Genomic DNA, 15,039 nt, shown 5'->3' with positions numbered 1-15,039 from the left:
GTTGATACTGCGTCACTGAATACTGACACCTGCTGGACATTAAAATGACAGACTGAATTGACGACCTACTGTATGTGATATTCAAGTTTTTGCATTCATTATTTTTCCATATCTTAAATAATTTGACCATGTATCATAATGTGAAAAACGATATGAATGAGGATGCTTGTGGAGTCTTTGTTTTTACAAATTTTTATGCAAAAAATATGTTTTTCCAATGTTTTTAATGTTTCTAAATGATACCTTGAAATTAATTTCAATTAGAATGGAACAAGACAAGTCGAAAATCTGACACGAACTAGGTTGAGATTGAAATTAATGTATTATTCTCCGATAGATCAAAAGGGTCCCACATGGCAGACAACTTGCGTTTTCCTTGGAGCTGCTTCATAATCCAAAAAGACATTCACAAGGAACCGTGAGATCAGATCTGTTTCAGCAGAATTGAGCTCGCAAAGATGATTCAAGCTCAGAAGATCTGCTGTATCACAGTCAAGTACAGAGAGGCAATGGCTGTGAAAACGAAACTACTCCACCGGACATCCAGTTATTGTTGACCCTTCCGCTCCCTGAGCTGCCACACGCCACAGTTGGGCATCATGGTCGGTACCAGGTGCTCCATCCCAGAGGAACCCCTGAGGCCCATTAGCTCTCATTAGAGCTGCGCAACCTTCCATACGGATCTGGATCCCTATGGAACGCTGAGTATAAATGGGTCTTCAGAGAGTACAGACTGATGGGACTGAAATTCATGTGACTATTAGGACGCATGCATAAAAAGGTCACACTTCAGAGATATATATATATATATATATATATATATATATATATATATATATATATATATATATATATATGAATGTATGTATGAAATCCAAATAAAATTAATGTAAATGATAGATACATGTGTTTGCGATTTCTGTTCTATTTCCTAGCTTTATTTACAGATGCCATGTTGTTTCTCATCCATCAAAGCAGCACAGGAGCATCTCACTCATACATTTCAAACAACCTCCACTTCTGTCATGTCTGCCGTGCCCTGGGATCCACCAGGCAACAGCTGGATATCACTGAAGTCAGTGAGTAGTTTTTATTAGCCAACATTCACAACAAGTATCTTAACATTGAAATTCCGCAACACACTGGTTAAAATACAAAAAGACATTTGCGGCTGCGTCGGTCAGCAATCCAGTCTGCGCTTCTTCATGGACTGTCCTGCTCTGTAAGGGCTGGGGACTCCTCCTGCAGGAGCACAACAGGAGTCAGAGAAGCTCAGCACCAGCGTCGTGAGGCCACGTGCAGAAACTCACCCACTGTCCTGTGATAGTGCGAAGGCGGTTGAGGTCTGCCAGCAGGGAGGTTTGGTGCCCGGACGTGTGATGGTGGGGTCTGAGGGGTCTTGCTGCGGGTCTGCATCAGGTGGCTCGAGGGAGTGCTGGGCCTCTGGCCCCTCACGTCTGGCTCCACTATCTCATCCAGAGTGATGTCCCACAGCTCCAGGTCAACTGGAGGAGGGGACGGTCAGATGGAGTCACCCAAACATGTCCACACCAAGACCTCACCTGCAAGTTGTTCGTCTCGACTCCATGTTTTTAAGTGTCCAGACTCAGTCGAACTGTTGTGCCCTGACACACAACAGCATGTTAATATCTATAATCCGTTTTTGGTTTGAAAGAGTTCTATTTTTTCTCCGCACCTCCACTGGGTCCTTGTCCTCCAGAGTGACTTGAGTCTACGCTCTTGGTTTGCTCCTGTTTCTGCTGCAGATTCTTGGTCTCCATCTCTTTCCTGAACTTCTGCTGCAGCTGTTGCTGACGCAGTTTACGCAGCAGTTTGGGGTCCGACTCCGACTCGGAAACCTTCACCGGGTCAACCGCCGGACTGACATGCACACAGAGGACTGAACTGACTCGAAACGCACAACTCAGCTGATACATTATGGCCACCTTCGTACACTGATCACGTGTACCGAATGTCCAGCAGCACACAGACCAAAGAGAGTTTACCTGTCATTCTCACTTTTGATCTCAACAGCCTGTCTGACAAGTGGAGTGTGAGCCTCCGAGCCACTTGGGTCCTGCTTCTCTCCAGACGAGGCGGCCGGAGCAGCTTCACTTCTGTGCTCCCTTTCAAGCAAGCCATTAACACGCGCCCGTTCAACCAAGGGCTCGCCTTCTGAGCGCTTTGTGTGCAGCGGGTCCGGAGGAGGACGAGGCTTTAAGGGAAGGAAAATGGGACGAGACCTGAGTGAGGAAATGAGTTCAAATAAAAACAAAAATAACAACCAAGACCTCCGCGTCTAACCTGTTTGGGGATTTTGTTAATTGCTAGGAGGTACTCTTTATCCAGGATGCAGTTCCCAAGGGCGTTCCCGAAACATCTAGAGAGAAGCATCGCAAGGTCGTCCCGTCTACAGTTGCATTCAGAAGCCGGGGAAATAAACTAGAACAGTACTTCAGCGCTCGCTTCATGCCATCTGTGACCGCTTCTTTCCTGGCCTTTTCAAGAGACAGAGCTTTCGACTTCAGTCCTTCACTGACCCCGTATCCAACATCCTCGTGGTAGGCACCATCCTGGCCAAGGAAAGAGGAAATAAAGCCAGATAAATCAGTAAAATGTCACAATGACTGCAGAGGCAGGAGCGGTTTGAGGAAGAGCTAAAAAGAAGAAATAACTTGATCTTTAACTCACTTTCAGTTGCACTTTGACAAAGGCACTCACTCCCACATAGAACTTTCCATTGATAAGATCCACAAAGTCTACAGAGACACACGTAGTTAGGGCAGAAAAGGTGGGATCTGAACGGCAAAACTCATACCAACGTTCTGCTGAGAGATGGAGTGCGACCACCCGTTGTAACCGAACATCTCATTGGCCAGACTGATGACACGATGGCCCTCAATATAGCAGACCTATAGAAGACACGTCATGTGACGGCGCATCAGCTCAGATGTGCCATCGTGGAGAACACGACTCAGCATTCAACCTGCCTTCTGACCCCCACCAGCCATTCTGGTGCTGATGAATTCTGGCCCCAAGCGCTGTCGCAGAGCATTGTGCACAGCCTGATGCTCCTCTGCAGTGTAGGTGAACTGAGGACACATGGTTAGACTTGAATAAATCCAGCAGGTCAATGACAGGAATAACAATAATGCACCATTAAAACCAGCCTTGGAATCTAACACCAACAGTCCTGCATTTACGTCCCGTTAGGAGGCATTATGACGTCATTATCTATGGACCAGAGGTAAACAGAAGTCTTTGTGTGCGTTCTCTTCAGTCTAAAACAATAAATAGGTTTGACAAACAAACGATATCGTGTTTGTGAGCGTCGTTTGTTCGTCACCTGTCCGAAGGTCCTGGCCGGAGTGGAACCTTTATCCTCACTGTTGGGGTCCGGGTTCGACATGTTTCCCGACTGATACGAACTGGAAATATATAAGTTACACGTCGTATGAATAAAAACACCGTCTAAACGGAATGATGTCTTAAAAGTTTGCGTTATGATTTCGCCGCAAGAACATTTTAGCTGAAGCGAACTTCCCGCCGGGGAAACCGGAACTGAAGTGTTCGGTGCATTCAATGGCGTCGGACAAAAACAAAAGTACGCATATCTTTAGTTAGACATTTTGGAGAAATCCTGAACCTTAAACCAGAGGAATAATACCACTTTATAGATGTATATCTTACAGCATTATTACATTTTTGGTGAGCTCGAGTGAAATTGGAGATGGCTAAATACTTAAAATTCCAACGACCTGTGAAGTATCATGACTTGTGACGCACCGACTATAAACAGCCGTAATAGTTTTATTTTTTTCACTTACTCATCCAGATCAGCCTACTTAGAATATTAAAACATCGTACGAGTCAAAATTTAAATATATTCAAAACAGCGCTACATAATTAGGCGCGTACGTAATTCGACTAGTATATGATTTACTTATTTGTTATCTTTTGCCGGAGTACTCCAATATTTGACAGAGCATTTGTGTTTTACAAAATGAATGTGTAAACTGCAACATTGTTTCCTGTAAGTTTCCATAAGTCATTAAAAGCATAAATGGTCTTTGAAAATAATTTAGAGACACTACAAGATTTTTAATCTTCATTTGTTGCGTCCATACTGTATAAATAACACTATGTAACCAATAATAAAGGCACATGGTTTATCCGTTGACCATGGATCCCTGAGCAGTGACATTAGTGCCCATCATCACGCGAGGGATTACCACCCACTGGCAGCTCCGGCACTGACAGATGGTGAGACGCCCACCGTAGTAAACAACATAAATTGGGGTCAGAGTCTGTCACATCTGCAACCATTTCCTCTCAACATTGATGGTCTTAGCTATATTGCCAGAATTTCATTTTACCAATACAGTGGGACCTCGGTTCTCGACCACAATCCGTTCCAGATGGCCATTCGAGAAGCGATTTGTTCGAAATCTGAATCGATTTTTCCCATTACAATGTAATGGAAAAAGAAATAATGCGTTCGAGGCCTTAAAATTGGCTTTTGTAGGAGTGAATGTAGAGTGTCTGCTGCAGGTGCGCTGTTCCTCTATGTGTGTGGCCGCTGCATGTGGGAGGGGTTGCCGAGTGAGTGACGTCTCTCCAGAAGTGAAGAGGTGCCCGGTGCGTGTCCAGCTCTGAATGTGCGCTTCTGTGCAGTTTGGCTGTGACAAAGTCATAAACCAAGTCACGCTCTGTCCCAGACTCGCCTCATCCCTGTCCCAGCTCCAGCCCACAACAGGACATCAAACCCTGGAGTGTGGAGAGCGAGCACCTCCCCTGTGACACTCTACCACGGCCCAGTGTGGAGACAGGAAAGGTTTTACACCTCAATATGAAGAAAAAACATTGCGTGCGTTATGTTTTTTCCGGCTTTTTTCGTGGACGTTCGAGTTCCGGATTTTCGTTCGAAATCCGAAGCAAAAAAATCTCGAAATTTTTGTTCGAACTCCGATTTGTTTGAATTCCAGGACGTTCGAAAACCGAGGTACCACTGTATTTTTTAAGCTGTGTAGAAAGCAGTTCTGTTATGAGTCTAATACCAAGCATCTCGTGCTACAGAGTCCAGCCACAGTGCAGAGAGGAATCATTTCTAAGTGCTTGTACCTAAAGCAGAGACCATTTGCTGACCTCAGGGTGCAGTTCTGCAGCTCACCAGTGGGGGTCCAATTTCAACGTGACACTCCTACTTAGTCCAGAAGGTACAGATATGGTTTGCAGTTTTGTTGCAAGTACAGTGGATGTGGCGGGCATTTTCATGGCTCCACTGGTGGATTCCATAGATGGCATTAAAATGTCCTTAAATGCACAGATCAAAACTGAATTGGCCGGTAGACTTCCTCCTCTTTCCTCTACAAGACCAACAGATTAAACAAACCTCATTCATTGAATAAATGTGCTCATAGTTCTTTATGGAAGTGTATTAAAATGCCATCACGTTTTTTTTAAACCGTTGTGTTGAATTATTGAACGTGTACTGTCTGTCGCTGCACAGCGCTGCGCGTGCGCGAGGGCACCGAGGTGAACGCCGCAGCTCGTCAAAACAAAGCGGGGGCGCGCGTGCTTCATGAATGAGTCCAGCTCCGGCGCCGCAGCTCCGAGCCTCCTTCCCCTGAGTGAGTGAGCCGACAGGCGGGCGGCAGCCGAGACGGTCCCGCCGCCCGTGACACTCACCTCCTTCTTCCTCCCGGCAGGAGCGAGACCACGGACACGGTGAGCCACCCCCCTCACATGACAACTTCGCTCTCCGACACGTGTGGACTTTGCGCCGCATCTGTCTTCCTACCACCATTTTCTCATCCGTACAGGTAGGAAAAGAGCGGAGCTCCACGTCAGCTCGCGCCGCCGCCTGTCGCGTGCGCTGTTGCACGTCGGGCCATTTTGTCCCGAAAACATCGTCAGAATGGGCTCGTATGTGGGAAAACCGATGGTTATGACGGTGATGAAGTGGTGTAGGGGGCACGGTAGGCGCCCTCGGGAGACAAAGGAGGGAGGGAGGGAACGGGGTGGACGGATCCCCAGCGAGGCGAGGCGGGGTGTCGCAGACGCAGCGTGGGCCACATCCTCGTCTGTGCCCCCGTAGTAGCGTCGTGAGACCGCAAGACTCCCAAATGTCACGGCTATTCACTTATCACTCGAGGGCCACGGGGAGGAAGAGGAGGAGGATCCTGCTGTTACTCTTTGTCTGAGCGACAGTCCAGACCGGTGTCGGCCAACAGGGGGCGCTGTGTTCGGTCTGGCGGGTGGAAGACAGTTGGGGTGTGTGTGGCAATTCTGGATTGTAGCAAACGATTGCCACACACCAGCGTGAATGTACGGAAAGTTACATGAGATCTGTGGAGGGCTGCATCAACATTGACGCTTTATTCCGAGTTTCTGCCTCATAATAGTAGGTATTTCTCTTTGTTACGCGAAAATGGCAACACGTCTCAAAAGATTTGTTTTTCTTGCTCCACAATTTTAGATTAACACAGCATTTACGTGCGACGTGGCCGGTGGATCCCAGTTCCCAATTCTAATAGAAAAATACAGATATTAAAGATTACATTACAAAGGCCTTGACTCTGATGGGAAGTGTGATGAATCTCAGTTTTTCTGTGAGTCATATTTATTTAATTTCAAGGTTGTGGTTCAACTAAACTCTCCACTTTCCAATGGCACATAAAAACATTATGGTCTGGAACTATTTCAAGCATTAACTTTTACTTAAGTCCAACATGAGTGAGACTGGTGAAAGATTCAGGAGGGTTCTCTGACTATATACAACTGGTTTCAAGGCCCAGGGGCCACAAATGACCTGTGAAAAAGGCGATCATTTGATGGCGCGTGAACATCACTCCTTCAACTTATCCTGCTTTCGTAATGTACTGCCACAGTTGAAGCTCTTACTGTAGTTATGAGAGGTTAAAATCAGATCATTGAATCGCCAGTCCTGCGGTGTTAGCATGTTTCATTGAAGTTGGCCCAGAACTTTGTGTGGTGCTTTTGTCTTGACATGGCTCTGTTTGTCTCCAGATGCTTGATGGACTCAGGCGGAGGCAGGCCTCCCGGCCTTCTCCCCGACCCCTCTCCCTCAACTTCAGCACCTTCTCCGCCCCTCCCCCGAGCCCGGATCTGGACAGCAGCACTGAGCATCCGATCCGGAGGTGAGGGATCATGTCGTGGACTTAACATCTCTGAAGTGTCCAGAAAAGGGGCGCTTCATTTTCATAATCCCCTCGATGGATCGCTCTCTACTAAATTCCGTTTCAGAACGCAGGTTTTCTGTGGAGCTGAGCTTAAAGGTTGATCTGGATGTTACATTTTAACCCTGCATGTGTTGCTCTCATGATTGCATTGCTCTGGCTCATGCCTCTTCCAGCCTCTCCAGCCCCTGTGGATCAATGCAGTCGTGTGAAGGCTCAGAGATGAGGGTCAGGACCTCTGTGTTAGGGACCTTCTCTACATAGACCCGTTTGTAAACTGTGATGAACGTGGCAGAGTACCGCTCCAGGAGAGGGCTACCTACCAGGCATCGCTAATTTTATCTGCTAAAACGCACTCTGGCGGATGAAGAAAGGATCCCAATACAGTATCAGTGAGAGGGTCCCGTCTGGGTTCGGTGGAACTTAAATCCGCTGTTAGAATGTCTGCTGTGACACGTCTATGTAGAGCAGAGGTGGGCGATTAAAGTTCCTAGGGGCACATTAGAAACTGTAACTGTTGTGAGGGACCATCATCAAAAGAAAGACAGCGATAACTACAAAACATGACCAAAATATATATTAAATAACAAGGTCAAAATGAACCCAATTAAATGAACAATGATTAAATGTAAGTTTGGATATTAAGAAGTGTAAATATGCCACAAAACCTGTTGAAATATTTCATTTTATATGCATTTAATTTGAATATAAATCACCATAACTATGGACCAGACATTCACGATGAAAAGGAATTTATTTAAAAATATTTTTTCAACATTCCTTCAATGTATTTTGAGGAACAAGATAAACACAAAAAGACGAAAATTATAGTCTTCAAACAAGAACATGCTATATTTACTGCTGAAGTGGTAGTGGTGAATAAAAGAGAAAAAAAGCAGGACACTGACAACATATCAGTTATAGTTTTAGTCTGACGTCAAAAGGACCATGAAAATACAGGCATCGGGCTGCATATGGCCCCCGGGCCGCACTTTGCCTAGGTCTGATGTAGATGATGCCACAGGCCAGTTCCCTTTATGGTTGTCATCATACACAATAGGAAATTCAATGTTGATAACCAGGAATATATTTGATATTTGATAACATATCTGGTACTGTAGGAATAAAAAAACCTTTTTATTAAGATGAAAAGCAGAACCATGGACAAATATATCAGTTAAACAGCATAGTTAATCACAAAATGGAGAGAATCTTGTTTTCACTTACTATTAAAGGCTAAATAAATAAAGTATCTGTTCATTTTCCAAGCATCAGCAGACTCTGCATCTACCGTGCAATATCTACCCCACCTTACCTGTGCTATACTATCGTACTTACTGTGCCAGAAGGTTCTTCTACTTTGTTTATTTTATTCTTTTGTATCATTTTGAGGCCTATAGCACCTTTATCTATCCTGCACTAGCATTGCATGTTACTAGTACTTATCTGCAAGTGTAAGGTTTCTCTCATCCCAAGCTTGTCATTGCATCGCAGACCCTGTGTTGAAAATGCATATGACAAATAAATGCATCTTGAATCGTCAGTAGAAGAAAACATGCTAGCCACAGCTAATAACAAAACCTGGGCCACTGGCCGGACTAGTATCAATAACCGGTTTACTGACGCACACAGGCCTGACCACACTGTTTGAGTCAATGTGGATAAGACGTCAGTTCTCTTCCAGCATGCTGACAGAAGTCAGCAGAGGAGACTCAGATATGGTGTCGCGATGTCAGCTGTCTGATGTTAGTAAACAAAGTGTTCTAAAACACGAGATAAGGTAGTCGACACACCGGCTCTATCAGCTCACTCTGCAAACAAACCCGACCTAGAATATTCATCCACAGCAGGAGCAGCGCTCGGCTGTTGCAGTGCAGCTTGTGGTGATGGAGCACCATCTCAGTGTGTGGAGGAAAAGCGCTTTTTACTGTTGGATGAAATGTGGAGGTTGCTCAGGCCAAATCTCAGCCCTGCTGAACACTGCACTGCTCATGACAGCTGTGGGGAAGTGGCAGGGCAGGAAACCCACACCGTTTCCTATCTGTGTTTTTGTTGTCACTGAGCTTCATCACCTCCTTCTTCCCCCCGCCTCCTCACCCCTCAGTGTCAGGGTCCCGCTGCCTCCAAACTTTGTTGTGCATTCTGCATAAATATTTGTTTGTTGAATGGTGGCATTGTGCTGCCCGAGTGTTTGACCCTCAGTGCCATTGTTTTCCGTTCTGGTGAGGCAGCGTGACGACACCCACCCTCCGCTTTTGGCTCCGCCCATCCTGCTTTTAACAGCCTCCCTGCCTCCCCATGTATCATTCTGTCCTACTTCTCCTCTGTCTCTGCACCGTCACTGCCTCTCCTCACTATACGTTCTCCCCTCCAGCCATCTCTCTTTGTCCCCCTGACCTTCTTTCCTCTCCTGCCAGCGCTTCCTCTCACTCCCTCCATCTCTCTCTCTCTCTCATGAGGACCCTGCACCGGCTCAAGTTGATGAGCTCCCCCAGTCTCAGCGAGCTGGGCAAGAGTGAGAAAAGTTCTCCGGAAGACCGGGGCGAGAAGCAGAAGCGGGCGGGGGCCAACGCCACCTGGAACAGGTTTGGTCCCACCTGGTCGCTGTCCCTGCCCAGTCTCTTACCAGCTTCTGCTGTTCCAGCATCCACAACGCCGTCATCGCGGTCTTCCAGAAGAAAGGCCTGGCAGACAACGAACTGTACACACTCAACGAAGGGGTCCGGTGAGTTCACACGCTTTTCTCACAGTCTGCTGGAAACCTCCTTTTATTTAGGGCTGTGATCTCATGAGTGCTATAATTAGCATAATTACTGTTGCTCCTTTGCTGACTGGCTCCCGGCGAATGAGTCTGTTTGTGGCGCACGACTCATGAGTCCGTGCCAAATAGGTTATTATCCGGGCCACCAGACTTTTTTATCAGCTTCGGACCCGAGCGTCACGTCTGCGCTCACCAACACCAGCTTCTGTCTGATCCTGACACTGACTCAGGCTCTCCTCAACTGGAACATGGTGGTGGGAAAAATATGGCATTTTCCCCACCTTTTAAATCTTATTTTTTGTTTTTTTGTCTTTAAATCGCCATAGTAGACTATTTTTAGATTTGCACTAGACTTTCTTTTATATAGAAGTTAGCATTTATGAATTTATTTTCAGTTCACACGTGACCCAGAGATCAGCCGGGGCTCATCTATTTACCCTTTCAAAAAACGTCATTTTTTTAATATTAGCATTGTAGCTCAGCATATTCACTCTGCGCTGGTACCCTGGAGACATTAGCTTTAAGATATTCTGATCATATTCTTGTTTGCTCAGTGATGTCCTGGAAAATGTCAATAGTTCCTTTCAATTTTCTCCCACAGACACCTGCTGAAGACTGAGCTGGGATCGTTCTTCACAGAATATCTTCAGGTGAGATCTCAAAATGTCACTTTTATGAAACAAATGAATGAAATTGGGTTTGCCGTGATCACAGAACCAGCTGCTGACGAAGGGCATGGTCATCCTGCGGGACAAAATAAGGTTCTATGAAGGTGCGTAGCTTTAAACCTGTTTTGTTTTTAGATAAAGCAGACCAGTGTTTTTCAACCTTTTTCTAGCCGCGGCACCCTTGGTTCATTGAAAAAATCCCAGACTCACCACCAAATGAGCCTCGGCCAAAATGCACTTGTGCTTAAAGTCCTGTAGAAAATCCCTATTCATTTGTGAAAAACTGTATGATCCCTCCCTCCGTGGTTCTGTGGTGAAAGTGTGTGGTCAAATAAGAGGAGCATCAGGTTTAAAAACAGCTGGAAGTTCTTCACTGTGAGTGTGTGGGAAGAGGAGCGCCGCGCACCACAGCAGTGCTGCTTTGACTGACGGACAGATCAGCGCATCAACACACTATTTCTCTACAGTATAGTGGATAGAAAGAATGTCAGCGAATCCATGTGATCTCCTCACCTTGGTTGCTCTTCAACACCTTCTAATTGTCATGATTTGATGTCATCATATCTCCCACCTCTATCTCCAACACATGAGGTGAAATTGGATCATTTTCCCACGGCACACCTGACAGTCTCTCACGGCACCCTAGTGTGCCACGGCACCCCAGTTGAAAAAATTATTGATATTGTTTAAGTTTAATGTAAAGACCCTAAAGCCTTCAGAAGCAAGTCATTGACACTCAATATGCTGGTGTTCCACGTCTACTTTCTCACATGCGCTTGGCCGATGCAGGTCAGAAGTTGCTGGACTCTCTGGCGGAGACGTGGGACTTCTTCTTCTGCGACGTGTTGTCCATGCTTCAGGCCATCTTCCACCCAGTCCAGGTCCGTGCTTCTGCCGTTGCTCAGCACCAAACCTTCTGTTCGTAAGTGTGCCGTGTGTCTGCAGGGTAAAGAACCCTCGGTGCGACAGCTGGCTCTGCTTCACTTCAGAAACACCATCGTGCTCAGTGTCAAGCTGGAGGATGCCTTGTCCCGGCCTCGCGCTCGCGTGCCCCCCTCTGTCACCCAGATGCTGCTGATCCTACAGGTGAGCCGTCCTGTCCACTCACCACCACCCTTCCTCCCACTCGGCAAACAATATAAATAATAAATAACTCCAGTAAAACAATCTTTTGGGGTATTGATATTATGTCTTGGTATTCTGCAAAAAAACAATATATATATATTTTTTAAACACAATATTTTGAGGAAAGGTATATAAAAAAACGAAGAGAATTTACTAGTGGGCTATTTATTAGGAATATTAATATGAAAAAAAGTACATGAAAATTGTGTGGCTCAAGTCATGCCTTGTTAATATGTGGCTTTAACTGTGGAAAAAGTGACACGTCTGTCAGCTGCTTTTTCATTAAATTGATGAGTCAGCTTGTGTTGACTCTTCAGCTTTACTGCCGTGAACCTGCTGCACTGAATTACTGTAACTGTTTAAGATACTGTACAGTATGACTGGACTTTTCATTTCAGTTCCTGTTAAATCTCACCTCAACATTATCACAGAAGCCATCCACCCTCATCTGCTTGTTTTTCTTAAACTACAATTCTGGATTCATATTTTGTTATAGCAGGACTATGACGTGTATCTGCTACTATGATACAACTGAAAGGTTTCCTTTCTTCTTCCTTGTATTTAAATGAAAGTACAGTACGCTGACTCCCTTAAATATTGCTGTGCAGACTTCCTTTTTTCTGCTTTTTGTGCTCTGTTGTGGTGATGGATGTGTGTTGGCATAATAATGTAGTAGTGAAATATGTCAGGGTTTTTTTCCCTGGCTGTTATATAACTGGTGCATTAGATGACACAAAGGAGCGTCTAAAACACCCCCAGGGCTCTGTGTGTGCGATCATCCTGTCATGACCCGCCCAGTTTTCCAATGTTTTTCCCACTGCACTAATCCATACAGAACAATGTTGCACCTGATAAGTTCCATGGGTTTTCATTCCAGGAAAGGACAGAAGTGTTCATCATTATTAAACTAGAAATTTTAGGCATGACTTTGAGCTCAGATTTGCATTGCAAGACCAGTGTTTTGTTGGCAAGTCTTAAAGTTTCTAGACTTTGGGACAAGGAAAAGTGAGCTGAGCTGGACATGTGTGCGACCACGTGAGTCATGACAAAGCCGCTGCTGCGTGTCTGAGCCTGAAGTCACACCGACCGTATCTTGTCTTCTGGAATCTGAAGTGTTCCCGCTCCACATTTCCAGGGTGTGCACGAGAGCCGCGGCGTGAACGAGGAGTACCTGAGGCTGGAGTCGCTGGTCCAGAAGGTGGTCTCGCCATACCTGGGCACACAGGGGCTCTGCTCTGGCGAGGACTCGGAGGAGCGCTGCTGCGTCCTCGGTGAGCCGCTCTCTGCTGCGCGTGACGGCCATGGGCTGTGTGGTTTACTCCCTCACTGACTTCTCAGACAAGCGCCTGCAGTGGGGCTGGTCCAAATCTGCCGACCAGCTCTCCAAGAACCCAGTGGTACGATCCAAGAGCTACAACATCCCGCTGCTGCTGACCCCGGTGGCCGAGTACGACCCTGATGCCAGCTCTGTGGGCAGCGGAGGAATTAGGCGCCACTCAGCCTGCGAGATTAGCTCTTGCTTGGAGGAACAAGGCCTGGCTTATGCTGAGCGAGCCTCCGGTCCTGATGCTTCATCGTCCAACCGGCTGTGTGTGGGCTCTCACTTCAAGGGTAGGTGGCTTTTTGTCACGAGCCGTGCGTCATGTGGTCTCACCGCCGCTCCCCTCTCAGGTCTGGCACCGGCCGGAGGAAGCGCCATCGACCTGCCGCTGTCGTCCCCGTCCCTGCTTCCCCTGCACTCTGCGGGCCTGCTCCACGGCACGGAGGCCACCACTACCGTGACCGATCTCAGCAAGGCCGCCTCCTCCTCGCCCCCCAGCGAGTCGTCCAGCCCAGAAACCATCATCGGACAAGTGCTCGAGTCGGCGGACTCCGACTCGGATGGGATCTTTATCGATTTCCCGCCTCACTCCTCCGAGGCGATGGGGTACGGTCGCGAGAGCCGGCAGAGTACTGTGTAGTGGTGTGTTTAAATGGTTATCTGGGGAAAGTCAGTTTAAGGTACCGTCCTCTTTTCTCCGCCGCGCTCACGCTGCTGTCACTGAAACCTTGTGATTTAGTTGCTTGATGAATTGTAGCAGTGACGGTGGGGTGGTGGACACAAGGTCGTCTTTATTCTCTCGATTTTGTTTCCGTCTCTGAAACTGGATGCTGACTATGACTCGTGCATGCAGCTTCTCTCAGCTCAGTGTTGGTCTCTTGATAAGTTTAAGGCAAAGGCAGGACTGTTGAGGACTCGGTGGGAGGACCTTGTTTTGGGCGTCGTTTGGTAGGAACCTTGACTGTTGACCTCCACTGAGGTGGGCTCCAGTCCCAGTCACACGACGGAGGACAATCCTTGACTGTGTGTCTCCCATTGATGCAACAAACCCAACGTGCAGAAGCAACATTTTGTTTCGTGTCATTGTTCATTGACATTTGAGTTTCATATTTTTGTTTCGGCTCACATCCACGCAACAGAAAATCTATTTTATTTTATCACCTCAAATAGCTGGGGCCTGAGTTTAATAAAATAAATGTGTTCAACGTCGAAACATTTCAGTTTATTTCAGTTATTTATTCACAACAAGTACGTTTTTTTTAAAACGTAATTTTGGCATGCTATCGAGACATGTCTATTTCAAGTGGATGCCTAAGACAATATTGATCCGAATGAGCTTTCATCCATATCATGATTTTAAATACTTTGTCTTCCACCGACAACTTCAATTTCACTCACCCAGCATTATTACGAACCGTCCAGTGTTTCCCGTCTCATCTGAAACATCATGATGATAAAAATGACTAGGTTTTATTCCAGGATCATCTTTTTTTAATGGAATGTTTTTTTGATTTTTTTTCCTCTTTTTAGTATGTGATCATGTTTGCTTTCTTCTAACTGAGGACTGTTAAGCTTCAGCAGAGTTCGAACGCAAAAGTGGCTTCTGGACCAAACATCAGTGCGACGGCTCTGAGAGAGGAGCTGGATTCTTCTGTTCGTTGTTTACATTTGACGGGGACATGATTTTCGACTGAATGTTGGTCTTACACTGTAATTTGCACCACCACTACTTTGTACATAGGAACTGCATAGCTAGGCTTTAGGACAGCTGGACAATGTCAAAGTGAGCTTTTATCTGGTGATTTCTTATAAGGGCTTTTTCCACTCTGAACTTTTTCAACAATGTTTTACCTCAAGTGTTTTGTATTTCAATTTTTTCGACAATCTACGATGTCTATTGAATTGTACTTTGTATTAATTTGTTATACTAGCCGGGTGAAAATAAACAGATTTGTAAAAGTAATA

At 46.1% G+C, this 15,039-nt stretch overlaps 2 protein-coding genes across 4 annotated transcripts; one reads left to right on the top strand and one right to left on the bottom strand.

The window, feature by feature from the left end:
• Window positions 1-1,008: 1,008 nt before the first annotated feature.
• On the bottom strand, window positions 1,009-3,634 carry rad52 (RAD52 homolog, DNA repair protein). Its single transcript, XM_053885095.1, has 11 exons — window positions 3,347-3,634; window positions 2,991-3,092; window positions 2,819-2,912; window positions 2,692-2,759; window positions 2,455-2,573; window positions 2,305-2,380; window positions 2,007-2,215; window positions 1,697-1,881; window positions 1,563-1,625; window positions 1,311-1,505; window positions 1,009-1,242 (listed from the first exon to the last, which is right to left on the bottom strand). Exons 1-11 carry the CDS (start codon window positions 3,407-3,409, stop codon window positions 1,181-1,183), a joined length of 1,236 nt encoding a protein of 411 aa, XP_053741070.1. The 5' UTR covers window positions 3,410-3,634; the 3' UTR covers window positions 1,009-1,180.
• A 1,930-nt stretch (window positions 3,635-5,564) lies between these two features.
• prr5a (proline rich 5a (renal)) lies at window positions 5,565-15,015 on the top strand. 3 transcript variants are annotated; one of them, XM_053885092.1, is made up of 11 exons: window positions 5,565-5,727; window positions 7,030-7,160; window positions 9,659-9,784; window positions 9,844-9,924; window positions 10,562-10,610; window positions 10,675-10,732; window positions 11,418-11,509; window positions 11,574-11,714; window positions 12,889-13,024; window positions 13,092-13,364; window positions 13,425-15,015. In XM_053885092.1, the coding sequence occupies exons 2-11, from the start codon at window positions 7,030-7,032 to the stop codon at window positions 13,712-13,714; spliced, it is 1,377 nt and encodes a 458-aa protein (XP_053741067.1). In that variant the 5' UTR covers window positions 5,565-5,727; the 3' UTR covers window positions 13,715-15,015. The 3 variants fall into 3 exon arrangements, with proteins under 3 accessions (XP_053741067.1, XP_053741065.1, XP_053741066.1); XM_053885090.1 differs by lacking the exons at window positions 5,565-5,727; window positions 7,030-7,160 and having other exon boundaries at window positions 7,169-9,784; window positions 13,083-13,364; XM_053885091.1 differs by lacking the exons at window positions 5,565-5,727; window positions 7,030-7,160 and having other exon boundaries at window positions 7,170-9,784.
• The last annotated feature ends 24 nt before the right edge of the window (window positions 15,016-15,039 follow it).

This window comes from Synchiropus splendidus, chromosome 14 (assembly GCF_027744825.2).
Source record: "Synchiropus splendidus isolate RoL2022-P1 chromosome 14, RoL_Sspl_1.0, whole genome shotgun sequence".
In the NCBI taxonomy this organism is placed as follows: domain Eukaryota; kingdom Metazoa; phylum Chordata; class Actinopteri; order Syngnathiformes; family Callionymidae; genus Synchiropus; species Synchiropus splendidus.
Note: the sequence above shows the minus strand (reverse complement) of the source record. Positions and strands in the feature narration are given on the sequence as shown.

Excerpts from the sequence above, each read along its gene's own strand:
- rad52 (XM_053885095.1), bottom strand. The coding sequence starts at position 3,409 with ATGTCGAACCCGGACCCCAACAGTGAGGATAAAGGTTCCACTCCGGCC. Across the intron at positions 1,626-1,696 it reads AGGACAAGGACCCAGTGGAG|GGCACAACAGTTCGACTGAG; the intron begins GTGCGGAGAAAA and ends GTTGTGTGTCAG. Across the intron at positions 1,506-1,562 it reads TCGAGACGAACAACTTGCAG|TTGACCTGGAGCTGTGGGAC; the intron begins GTGAGGTCTTGG and ends CCCCTCCTCCAG.
- prr5a (XM_053885090.1), top strand. The coding sequence starts at position 9,498 with ATGTATCATTCTGTCCTACTTCTCCTCTGTCTCTGCACCGTCACTGCC. Across the intron at positions 9,785-9,843 it reads GCCAACGCCACCTGGAACAG|CATCCACAACGCCGTCATCG; the intron begins GTTTGGTCCCAC and ends CTGCTGTTCCAG. Across the intron at positions 9,925-10,561 it reads ACACTCAACGAAGGGGTCCG|ACACCTGCTGAAGACTGAGC; the intron begins GTGAGTTCACAC and ends TTTCTCCCACAG.